The sequence below is a fragment of the Chionomys nivalis genome, chromosome Y (assembly GCF_950005125.1).
Source record: "Chionomys nivalis chromosome Y, mChiNiv1.1, whole genome shotgun sequence".
NCBI lineage: Eukaryota > Metazoa > Chordata > Mammalia > Rodentia > Cricetidae > Chionomys > Chionomys nivalis.
This window is the reverse complement of record NC_080113.1, coordinates 4590752-4604179: the sequence shown is the minus strand read 5'-3', so window position 1 is coordinate 4604179 and position 13428 is coordinate 4590752. Positions and strand designations below refer to the sequence as shown.

Below are 13428 nucleotides of genomic sequence, written 5' to 3'. Positions count from 1 at the left end.
TTTAATCCTGCTAATACATATGTAGTTACCTAACATGACTCATTTAAGAAAGATCCTTGTGAATCAGTATAGGACCTAGCTAGACCCTCTGAATGTGATGATATTTGCATGGCTGGGGCAGACTGAGGAGCCACTGGCAGTGGCACCAGGATTTGTCCTTGCTGCTTGTACTAGCTTTTTGGAACCCATTCTCTCTGGATGGAGACCTTGCTCAGTTTGGATATAGTAGGGAGGGCCTTGGTTCTTACTAGAAGCAATGTGCCTTACCCTCTCTGGGGAGTGGATGGGAATAGGGTGTGGGAGTAGACTTGGAGAGGAAGGGATGGAATGGGAACTGGAATTGATATGTAAAATGAAAAAAAGATAGTTTGTTTTCTTTAAAAAAGAAAATGAAAAAAAGGAAGGTCCTTGTTTCCCCAAATCTTATTTGTTTTGTTTTTAGACATGATCTCAGTATGTAGCTCTGGCTGTCCTGCAGTTTACTATGTGTGTTAGAAACACAATTGAAGCCAAGAGGTATGTCTTTAATTCCAGCACTCAGGAGGCAGAGGCAGGAGGATATCTGTGAGTTCAAGGCCAGCCTAGTCTATAGAGTGAGTTCCAGGACAGGAAATGTTCCAAAACTACACAGAGAAACCCTGTTTCAAAACACAAAACAAAAACAAACAAAATTCTGGAAAAAAAAACAAAAACAAAAACCACAATTGAGGATAACAAATCAAAAGGCCACCACACAATTTAAGGTATCTCAACAAAACAAATTTTATTTTAGTAGTAAAAGTTCTATTCTAAAATAGGAAAGCGAGAACATTTTGTCTAAAGTGCTTGTTTTTTATTCCTAATGTAAGAGGAATAGTGACTCTTCCTCATTGGCTCATTTTCAGTGTTTCAGTTTATTTCTTATTAACTAATATGAGAAATCAATAGACAAGAGAAGGAGACCAAATAAAGAAAGGTAATGCACATTTAAGCGCTGTGGAAAGTTGAAGCAATTAAGTAGAGGTGTAAAAACATTCTAAGAAGATGACTACATCTTGTTAATGAAAGAACTCAGGGGAGTGGCACAGCAGGCCTGTAGGGCCTGTTTTTTTTTGGGGGGGGGGTGTTGTTTACTCTTACAGACCACGCTGGCCTCGAACTCACAGACATCCACCTGTCTATGCCTCCTAATTGCTGGGCCACTTTCATCCAACAAGATATGCTGTTATAAGAAGGGCGGGCTTCTTGTTGTCCCAGCTGCCCAGCTTTCTTATACCCAAAATAATCACACAGAAATTGTATTAATTAAATCACTGCTTGGCCCATTATCACTAGCCTCTTATTGGCTAACACTCACATCTTGATTTAACCCATTTCTCATAATCTGTGTATCACCAAGATATTGTGGCTTACTGGGAATGATGTCTCCATAGTGGCTCTCTGTGACTCTGCTTTCTCCCTCCCAGAATTCAGTTCTGTCTTCTCTGCCTACCTAAGCTCTGCCCTATGAGGTCAAGTAGTTTCTTTATTGATTAACCAATGAAAGCAACACATAAACAGAAGGACCTCCTACACCAACATGCAGTTTTTAAAACATGCTTTCAGGGGAGTGGAGAAATGGTTGAACCTTTAAAGAGTGTTGCCTCTCTTTTAAAGGATTCAAATTGGGTTCCAAGTATCATCCATATTGGCAGACGACAACACTTATAATTCCAGATCTGGGGAATTTGATGTCTCAGACTTCTGTAGACAATAGGCATGCACATATGTCACAGACATCCATGTAGGAAAACCACTCATAAACATAAAAATAAATAGCAAGACATAACAAGAAAAGACTGGATTTATGGCATGTAGGGCAGGCTGGCCTGTAACTTAATAGAGATTACTGCTTCATTCTCTGCATCTCAGTGTTTAAAATGTCTGGGTCCTTGCCTTATAAATATCAATAGCTTGGAGCCGGGCGGTGGTGGCGCACGCCTTTAATCCCAGCACTCGGGAGGCAGAGGCAGGCGGATCTCTGTGAGTTCGAGACCAGCCTGGTCTACAAGAGCTAGTTCCAGGACAGGCTCCAAAACCACAGAGAAACCCTGTGTCGAAAAACCAAAAAAAAAAACCAAAAAACAAAAAATCAATAGCTTTCCTGATTTTTCAGTTATACCATATCAGAACTTCTTTTTTTTTTAAAAAAAAGTTATTTATTTATTATTATGTGTACAATATTCTGTCTGTGTGTCTGTCTACAGGCCAGAAGAGAGCATACAGATCGCATTTCAGATGGTTGTGAGCCACCATGTGGTTGCTGGGAATTGAACTCAGGACCTTTGGAAGAGCAGGCAATGCTCTTAACCACTGAGCCATCTCTCCAGCCCCCCATATCAGAATTTCTTGCTTGGGTGTAGGCAGACCTGTTTCTAAACCATTCTATTTTTGTGGTAGAATGTTAAGAGAGTAAGTCTACTATGAAGGAGCATATAATCACAACTCTAGGGTAAGATGGATTGTCAGTTTGAGGTCAGCTTGGGGTAAAAAGGCCAGCATTGGCAAGGCCTTGCTACAGAAAAGTAAGAACAACAGAATTTAAAATCTGGAGAGAGGGGTTAAGTAATTTATTTTCTGCCTGTTTTTCCTTAATTGTGTCAGAAATATATTTGAGGTAGCAAATAAAAAGGTCAAAACTCCATTTGAAGTGTCTGGACAAGTCAAGGCTCACTCTGTGTAGAAGGAAACACAGAAAGGAAGGACAATTGGTTTTTTAATGCAGGTGGCAATTGTTTTTTCCAATGTTTGCTGAGATCTGACTCCGACCTCACAGCCTTGACAATAGTTGGTTTAAATTCTTTTAAAGAATTTTTTTTTTTTAACTTTAGATTTTCCTGTATTTGTGTATTTACACTCTATTCATTCCTGGGGAAAATTTTTATTGTAAGTATGAGAGAGAGAACAAGCAGAAACATCTGAATGAATCCAGAACAGAGACAGAAAGTATTAGACTGAATATGGGCAGCACACTGGCCCTGGTTCTGAGAGAAATGGAGGCAGAACAAAGAGATAGAGACAGTGGGCATGGTGAGGGCTGTAGAAGAGCTACAGATGAAACAAGAGAAAGTAAGCAAGAATAGGAAGGTTATAAGGAGAGTGAGTAGCTGGGGATAGGGGAGTCTATGACTGGAAAAATTTAGGGTAGGGGTGGTGTAAGAACAGTTATTCTGAAATGTCTATGGGTACTTTTGATACTGAGGAAGCCTGGAGGCCAACATGAGCTTTGTATGCTAATAAGCACCATACATAGCCATTTGTCCTTTCATCTAGTAATAAGCGAAATGGCTCCTTTGGTAGCAGGGAATCAGCTTCACAAGTTCCTGGGGAATGCTGACTTTTGCATAACCCCCAGAAATTGGGACAGTGGAGTTTGGTTTCCACCTGACAGTTGTTAGCTGTCATTTGTTTTGGTAGTGAAGCTAAGGTTCTGTTTAAGATCATCAAGTGTTTTTAAACCACTGAGCCACCTTTCTAGCTCCTAGACCATTTTAAAAGCTCAAAGGAAATACAAAGAGAAGAGGTGAAGGGTGAACTTTTTAAATCCGAGCATCAAGTAGGAACTTTATGTAAACTGTTAGGGTCCTGGAGAAGTCCCAGAAAAGACCTTTGCCCATTCAAGCAATCAACAAGAGCATTCTTTTTTTTAAATCTCAAGAATAGAAGTACCAGGATGCTAGGGTTGCACATCTAATACAAAGGCAAATGGTGAATGGTGACCTCCAAGAAAAGGTTGCAGGCTCTTTTATACAGCTAGAGGAAAACAGTTCTACATGGCTAAAATTCTAAAAGCAGTGTGATGATTCTATCGTGGATTGACTTATGCAAGTGGCAATTATATTAGTACATTTCTAATTAGTTAGGGCTAATGGGTATAGCTTCTACATTATTGGGCATGTCTGAACAATCCCAGGCTTTGCTTTATTTGGTCATTGCCTTAAAGGTCATGGAGGTTCTGGCCCAGGCTTAGTATGTACAGTCTTCACTCTCAAGGGGCGCTAGTGATTGGTTACTCCTTGTTCATGTCTTCCTCAGAAACTGTTTTGTTCAGTTTCAAGAGGCAGGAACTCAGGCCTAGTTCTTAACTGAGTTATTAGGGGCCTGGCATTATATTTGCCTGTCCCTCCCATAAACAAAAGTTTCATAATGGTTTGGGGGATAAGAGGAGTTTTTAAAAAAAAGAAAAAGATTTGGGTTTTTTATTGTAAACACTAGTTTTGTGTTATTTGATAGAAGACTCATTGAACATTTCTTATAGAAACATTATGTCTTTTGTTAGTGGTTTACTTATATGTGTGAAGTTTTGCCAGTGTATGTGTACTGCATGCATAACTTGTGCCTTTAGATGACCAAAAAGGGACTTGGAATTAGGGATAGTTCTTAGCCATACTGATGTTGATTATTGAACCTGGGTCTTCTCTCCAGCCTCAGAGTTTTATTTTTTCAGAAACTCTGAACCTCCTAATTTTTGCTCTATTGAGGGTTTATTTCTTCACCCCCCTTTTTTCCCTTATTTTTCTTTTTTGAGACATGGTCTCTATATGTAGTTCTGATTTTTCTGGAACTTGCTGTGTAGATCCATCTACCTTTGACCCCTAAGCACCATTACTTTTGGCTTATTTCTTCTTCTTTGCCAGCATTTATTTTCCTGTCTTTCCTCTTCTTAAGGAGAGTAGCTAACAGCAAACCATGTTAGGTATCACAGAAACTCAGGACAAATGACTGAAGTATATATTTAACATATCAACGTAGATACTGGTTGCTAGTGTCCCTCAGTCCCTCAGTCCCTGCTCATAAGTACCTGATACAGTCATCCTGCCCTGCTCCTGAGCTTTGCGTACCTTCTCCAAGCTTCTGTTCCAGTCACTTTGTCTTATGTGCCTACTTAGTGCTCTTGGTTCCCATGTACTCTTTTTGCTTCCTCTCTTCTCCCCTGTCCCCCAATGACCTGGTTCAGCTCACTGGCCTAGTTCAGACTGGAATTTTCTACATATCTCTGTGTCCTGTCTCCTATCTACAATAAACCATTTCCTCAAATATATCTAGGACTAACCAGGTCTTCATGTTTTCATTCAGGTAGGTATCATGTCTTGGCTTAAAATGTTTATATACAGTGAATAATGATAATAATTTTGTTTTGTTTTTTGTTTTGTAGAGACAGAGTTTCTCTGTATCGTGCTAGCTGAGAACTTGCTCTGTAGACCAGGCTGGCCTTAAACTCACAGAGAGCCACCTGCCTCTGCCTCTTGAGTGAATGTGTGTCTGATTTTCACTTGTTTGTTTTCATATATTTCTTGTCGTTTATAACTCTTCTTTGATAATCTCTCCATTTTAATGATTTCATCAGTTTGAATTGTGTCGTCTGTCTTTAGATTGTTGAATTTGTTAGAATTTCTTCTTGTTTGTTTGTTTATTTATTTATTTGAGTTTTTCAAGCCAGAGTTTCTATGTGTGGCATTGGTTGTCCTAGAACTCGCTCTTTAGGTCAGGCTGGCCTCAAACTCACAGATATCCTCCTGCCTCCTCCTCCCAAGTGATGGGATCAAACACACGCACCACTACTGCCAGCTTCTGCCCACTTTTAAATTTTAATTTTGAATTTGTTACAATTTCATTATTTATAGGAAATTGAAAAGGATTGAAACACACAGAGACCTCAAAGGCAAAATCAGAAAATGTGTCTTATATTATCAAGAAAATGTGTCTCATACTGCTTATTGACATTGTAGTGTCAATTTTCTCAGTTGAAGTTCTTAGATGACTTGTGGCCGGTTGGCAAAAAACTAACCAGGACTGTACCCTGAACAAGAATTGCTAAGCTAAGCAAGGAAGCTAATACTATGGCGTTACAAATGACTTTTCCATGGTTGGATAGATAGCACAGTGATAAGAACACTTGGCTGTTCTTCGGAGGACCTGTGTTTGATTCCCAGCACCCACAAGTTGGTTATCTCACAACTGTCTGTAACTCTATTCATAGATGATCTGATGTTCTATTCTGGCGTTTGCTGCTATCCACAACAAGTGATACACATATGTACGTATAGGAAACATACCCATGAACATAAATATGTTCAAAAATCATTAAAAAACAAAAAGCAAGAAACTTAGAATAACAAGCCGAGACTCTTGTTGGTAATTGAACATAAAAAAGTGGAGTAGAAAGCTCAAATATTGCATCTTAAATCAGTTTGTGCCAGGGTAATTTATACATAGAGAAATGTTTGCCAATTTGAAAAAGCATGTATATATGTGAATAGCTATTATACCTGTTGCATGTTTCTTACCATAAATGATGCTAGATTAATGTGTTACATATTTGAAATGTAGTGATTTTGAAAATTAGTAAAAATAGATATATTTTTATTAATTTTTACAAACAATATTGTGTAATTTGGCCCATGAGGTTCATATTAAATTTCTTAAGATTTGATTTGATGCACAAATGTATTGGCTTTCCAGGTTTCCAGGTAATCACCATTTAATAATTTTTGTCATTTAGTATTTTATTAATTTTATTCTTAAAATATTGACTCAGATTTAATATGCAAAAGTTTTTGCACAAATGTAATTTTGAGGATTTCTTGATAACATTTCAACATTAATCACTATCTTTTAATAACTATTTTGAGTTAAATATTTCAGTTTTATACTATAGTAGTTTCATTTTATAGACTTTTAAAAAGAAATAAAAAGCTATTTTATGTAATTCTAACACATTGTATTTTCACTTTCTTTTTGCAGCATTTTCAGCTAGCTTTGATAGACGGTAATGCCTCTACTTTGTCCAGTGTGGAAAGTAAGTATTTTTGTTTTTTGAGTATGAGTTTCAAATTGTATGTATTGTTTTTGTTTCTGTCATTTAATTTCTTTGGGTGCCATTTTTAACAATAAAGAACACTAGAGAAATGATTTACTTCTTTGTATAAAATATTAGTATAAGATCCATACCCCCCTTCTGTTGTCTTTAATGGGAAAAATCCTCTTCTGTTGTAATGTCTTAGGATTAGCATATTATAGGAACTATTTAGGGGCTGTGAGACCTGCTCCAGCCCTTATCCAGGGTTCCAAAGGCGAAATACTTCTCAGGAGTGAAGGAGGGTGTCAGAGATCTCTATAATGATTTTGCACACAATCTGAGGGTCATAATCTTTATTTCATGTGCTCTTTATTGTTCTGTAGTGCTGCAAAAGTTTCTAGCTTATAAACATGTACAATCACCAATTCTCCAACCCTAATCATGTGCAAGGCCAGAGTTTTTCAGGTCCCAGAAACAGGTAAAAGTTTTATACAAAGACTTGGTTGTCAGCCTTTCTTTATAGCTCAAAGTGGGAATGGTTAAGCCTCTGATAACTTCTTAAAGGGAAAGGGGTTAATTAAGAGAGAGACTAAGTCATTAAAGAGATCTAAGAGGAGAAGATGTGAACTTTTGTTGTTTTCTTAAATGGTACTAGGTAAATAAGCTAAAAGTTATAAGCAGTGAAAATCAGGAGCAAAGTAAGAACCATCTTTTCAGGATGCTGCTTTTCTCAGAGAACAGAGGGAGTATTTTGTAACTAGGCAACATATGTAAGAAACAGGGAAGCCTATGGTGTTTGGTTCCTGTTGGCACTTTCACCACATGTTAACTGGCTGAAAAGAGTTTTTTGGCTCTAAGAATTCCATCCATATATTCTAAGTTCATACACAGATCTGGTTGAGAGACTGATTACCTTCTTGCCAGAATCATGCATTGTTGGGAGGAGTTATCCAATATACCGGTGCATAGGGGGAGTTGTGCCCAGTAATAGGTTAATGTACTGCCAAGGTTTTTGGGAAGAATCCCCCCCATAGAAGGGGAGTACTATGACTTCACAGGGAATTTATAGTAAGGACAGTGACTATTCATAATACATAAACTTCAATCACCCTGCCTGTGGGCCTCCTTGTCATCCCAGCGGGAAAACTTGGTGATTTATCAGCTGAATTCTCACTACATAATCCTATGGACTGCAGCAAACTGTGACTGTCTTTGAAATATTTTAAAAATTTGCTTCATAAAGAATACTAAGTGTAAATACGCTTTCTTTTTTTAAAAAAATTTTTTAAATGAATGAGCAGTAAGTGTAAGTTGTAGTAATATACTGCTTTTGGGCCTAAGAAATGACTAACATCTTTAAAAAAAATTAGATGACATTGGAATTCTGCTTTATATGATTTGTGTTTGGCATAACATTTATGTATAATTTGAAACATATTATGGAATAAAGTTAGTTTGTTTTGGTGTCCATATTTGTCAGTTTTTAGTCTGTAATTGAAATTGGCTTATTTGAACATTTTCTATTTGAACAGTTATATTGCTTTAAATATGTGAAGAATAAAATATGAATAATGTCTTTACCTTCTGAAGTATAATACTTCAGCTATGATAGTGAGTCAGTATGGAACCTGAGACTAATCTGGTGCAAAGTCAGATTGTAAGAATGTGACAGAGTTACCTCTGGTAGTTATTTTCTTATTACTTTCACCAGATGTGTACATATATAAAGAAGTAGAGTTTTAATTTTTTTTCCTTTTCTTTGCTTTTAATCCTCTTTTAATCCTTTCCTACAGTAATGAAATGACATGAGATTTTTATTTACTTACTACAGAAGTCAAAGAAACATATTGAAAATGAAATGAAGTAGAGAAAATTCTCAACCTTATTTATATTGCAAATGAAATTTTTGATTGTGTATATGTGTGTTTATATTACAATTTCTTTTGATGTATAGGAAGTTTTTTTATTCAATCTTAATGCTGCTGCCTGGTTTAGCTTTTTATTTTTACCACATAAAATCTCAAAATTGACAAGTTGTTTGACTTTTACAGATTGATTTTAGTTAATAAGTATTTTTTTCTCATTGTTTATTTATTTATTTTTTTAAACATAGTCTCAGTACATAACCTGGCTGTCCTACAACTCACTGCTCAAGATCTTCCTACCTCTGTTTCCTAAGTATGCACTAACATGCGTAATTCCAAATATGTTTATAAAGCAATTTAACAGTTTTCTAATGAAGTGTTCGCAGATGTATTTATTGAGAATTTAACAATCCTGGAGAATACATTTTAAATGAAGCTTTTCCAGTTCGCAGTATACTCACTGGATCATAATCTCTTAAGCTTTGATTTTATGTTTGTTATTTCTATCAGGCTTCCTAAGCAGACTTTTTAAAGCACTTTTTTTCATTTGCATGTCTTACCTGCATGTTTGTACGCCACACATGCCGGGCACTAATGGAGGTTAGAAGAGGGCATCTGATTTCCTGGAACTGAGTTTGAGATAATTATGAGCTGCCATGAGGGTTTTGGGAGTGGAAGATCAGTCCTCTTAATCTCTGAGTCATATCTCCAACTCTTTAGTAGAATCTTTATTATATTATTTTCAGTGTTGCCAGGTGGTGGCAGCAGTGGTACACACTTTTAATTCCAGCACTCAAGAGGCAAAGACAGGTTGAGCTACAGGCCAGTGTGGTCTACAGAGTAGGTTTCAGGACAGGCTTCAATGCAATAGAGAAACCCTGTCTTGGGGGTGGGGAAGAATGTCAGTGTAAAGACGTCAAGAGGAGTAAAATGGAAGAGAGAGGTTGGAGGTGTAAAGGTGTAAAGGATGCAACAAGAGTTTTGGGTTTGCATTTAAGATTTTTCATCCAAAAGAAAATGTATAGAAACATACTTTATATAATTTGAAAAGTTCTTTAGTAGAAAAGTTCTCATAAATAAACAAATTCAAAAATATGTCATATTTAATTTCAGATGTTTGTATTTTGGTTGTTTGCTATAGTGATCATTACTGTTGAATAATTTAAGCCATTGAAATGGGGCATACCTGCCAAATAGTCTGTCTTTGACTTTGGAAGTATCCTTATTTTATAATTGTATGGTTTTAGTTAGTTAATCTGTATTTTGTTTTTATTTTTAAATTTTTATTATTACTAATTTTCTGAACTGTGTGTTTCTTTGTATGTATGTGTGTAGTGCTATGAATGTTTACATATTTCTTTGTATATCTGTGTCTATATGTGGGCATATGGGTATATGTCATAGTTTGATGTTGTGTCTCTCTTGTTCTCTAACATATTGAGGAAGGATTTTTCATTAAGGTTGCAGCCAGCTTGTGTCTGCTGGGTTTAACACTGCCACATACACCTTTTATTTTGGAATTCTAGTACTCCACCATGTGGGGTGAATGTTTAACTAGCTGAATCATATCCTCAGGAACAACCTCTTTTTTCTTAAGGAAATATTCTTTATATTGAATTGAATATGAATAGAAGATGGATGTGAAAAAATTGTTCTCTTTTGTGAACATAATACAAATTTTTTTTTGATGCCAGTAGCAAGTTATAAGAATTTAAAAATTTGGGGCTGGAGAGTTGGCTTGGTGGTTAAGAGCACTTACTGGCTGCTTTTCCAGAGGTCCTGAGTTCAATTCCCAGCAACCACATGGTGGCCCACAACCATCTATAGTGAGATCTGGTGCCCTCTTCATTCATGAAGGTTAACTTGCAGAGCACTCATACATAAAATATAAGTAAATAAGAATTTTTTTTTAACAAAGAATTATTTTAACTCTTTGATGTGAAATTTCCCCAGTAAGTTTTTTTGTTTGCTTGTTTCCATGTCTTCTGTTTACTAGTATTCTAGGTGGGTGTGTGGTCTCTGTGATTCATGCACATTGAGTATGTGGTTGTCTTCTTTAGAAGCAGTTTCTTACTAATCTAGAATCTTATCAGCTAGGCTGACTGAGGTCTAGGCTTCCATATGATTTTGTCCTTCAATGTTGGGGGTTTGAACTCAGGTAGTAGTGTTTGTAGATTAAACACTCTTTTCCACTGGATGGTTTTTCAGCCTTTTGTATGAATATTTTTCTATAGATTTTTCATTCATATAACATGAATAAATAAATTAAAATGTTAATTTAATGATTTCTAATCAATATTTTTCTTATTTGGCTTATAACTTTTTACTGTTTAATATAATTTATTAAAATGTGCTCAAATGTTGTGGCATTATTAATATCTATTATTGATTATTGTATTGTTACCCTTACTTTAAACTTGGATGAATTGAAATTTGCTTTTTTCCCTGATCCGTTACAGTTCAGTTTCACATTGCTCAGTTATATGAAACCCAGGTAAGTGTTTTATCTTTTTAAATTGGTTTTAAGTTTTGTCAGTGTGACAAAATATGTGAGAAAAACCCATAATTTCAGAGTTTTCATTCCATGGTCTTTTGGTCTAGAATTCTTTCTGTGCTTGTACCAATGCAGAATATCATGGCAAAAAATTTATGGTAGAGCAAAGATATTTGTTTCATGGTAATCAGGCAGCATAGAGATAGATAGGAAGGAATCATGTACTGAAATATTTATCTTTCACAAGCTTTCTCCAATTATGCACACCTTTTCATAACTCTCGCAGCAAGAAAGTCATCAGCATTCTCATAATCTAATCATTCCTCAATATCACTACCAGCTGTGCACCAACCAATATTTAATACAGCATTTTGACAGAACACTTAATGTCTGTTCCCCCCACCCCCTCAGACTGGGTTTCTCTGTAGCTTTGGAGCCTGTCCTGGAACTAACTCTTCTACAACTGGCGGCTTCAAACTCACAGAGATCCACCTATTGTCTGCCTTCCAAGTACTGGGATTAAAGGGGTGCATCACCGCACCCAGCTCCATTTTCATCTTTTTATATATATATATATATATATATTATGTATATATATATATATATTATGTATACAACATTCCTTCAATGTATGCTTGCATGCCAGAAGAAGGCACCAGATCTCATTATAGATGGCTGTGAGCCACCATGTGGTTGCTGGGAATTGAACTCAGGACCTTTGGAAGAGCAGGCAATGCTCTTAATCTCTGAGCCATCTCTCCAGCCCCCCATTTTCATCTTTTAAATGCAAAATGCATCCTGTATGATTTTTATTGTTTTAGGTCTTGTAGTTTCATTTATCTCTTAATGTATTCATTTTATTAAATAGTTCTGAAATTATTTTAATGACAAAATTATTCAGGATAGCTATCTAGTAGTTTCGATAGCTGGTTCACATACTAGTATATTTTGCAGGCAGGACGATGTGGTTGGATTGTTAGTCTGTAGTACCTATGCAGACAATTGGGGTGAAGGTTCTACGTAGTCACTAGATCGAACTTCCATGTTCAGAGAATCGTATAGGTGTTGTCTTCAGCTGTGGTGCCTTGCTATCAGTATGTGGAGAGCAACCTGCTGACTTGCCAACAGCCTGGTTGTTTGGAAATTTCCATGGAATCCTTTTAGCTACAACTCAACTAGATGTAACCCAGGCACAGTATGGGAAGCTTCATGATGAAAAGAGATGGGCAGTTTGATCTCTTAAAATATTTGGAGACTTACTTTCAAACACTTCAATTTTTACTATCCCTCCTTTTATTCCCTCCCTCAGTCCCATCTCACCTCCTGCTTCCTACCTGATCTTCCTGTTCTTTCTCCCCCATTCCAGTCCACCTATAAAATATATTCCATTTCTCCGTCCTAGGGAGATCCATATCTACCCCCTATTCGTTCCTTTCTGGGTCTACAGATTGTAGCTTGGTTATCAATTATTTTATTGCTAATAGCCAAATATAAATGAGTTTATACTATATTTTTTGGGGTTGGGGTTCCTCACTCAGGATGATTTCTTCTAGTTCCATCTATTTATCTGCACATTTTATGATGGATTTTTAAAAAATTGAGATAATACCCTATTGTGTAAAATTATCACCTTTATACATTACTCTGTTAAGGGACATGTAGGTTTTTCCTAGATTTGAATATTATGAGTATGGTAGTAATGAATATAGTTGAGCAAGTGTCCTTTGGGTATATACCCAAGAGTGGTATAGCTGGTTCTTGAGGTAGATCAGTTTTCATCTTCTTGAGGAACCAGATTATGGGGCAAATTGCATTTAAACTACCACAGGGACTGTTGATGTTTAGGGATATTAAAGACTCATGATTATTGATTCCTGTTATGTTGTTGTTGATGATGGTGTGTGTGTGTGTGTACGTGTGTACTTATGTTCATTTTGATTTTATAGGCCTGAGATTATTTCTCATGCTTTCATAGTTGGTAGTTAACCTCTTTAGGTTTGAGTTTTTCTTCTTGCACCTTCTGGAGGAATGTATATGTAGATGAACATTTATTAAATTTGTTCTATCATGAAACATCTTATTTTCTTTCTTTCTTTCTTTCTTTCTTTCTTTCTTTCTTTCTTTCTTTCTTTCTTTCTTTCTTTCTTTTTTTTTTTTTTTTGGTTTTTCGAGACAGGGTTTCTCTGTGGCTTTGGAACCTGTCCTGGAACTAGCTCTTGTAGACCAGGCTGGTCTCGAACTCACAGAGATCC

The 13428-nt window shown here is 36.4% G+C and overlaps 1 protein-coding gene across 5 annotated transcripts in view; it reads left to right on the top strand.

Moving 5' to 3' along the window:
- The window catches only part of LOC130868823 (histone demethylase UTY), a 498107-nt gene that overhangs the window by 40471 nt on the left and 444208 nt on the right, over positions 1-13428 (top strand). For all 5 annotated transcript variants that reach the window (XM_057760846.1, XM_057760847.1, XM_057760849.1 and 2 more), the window contains exons 7-8: positions 6763-6817; positions 11142-11176. In XM_057760846.1, the coding sequence (XP_057616829.1) occupies positions 6763-6817; positions 11142-11176 (90 nt within the window). The remainder of the gene's footprint in view (positions 1-6762; positions 6818-11141; positions 11177-13428) is intronic.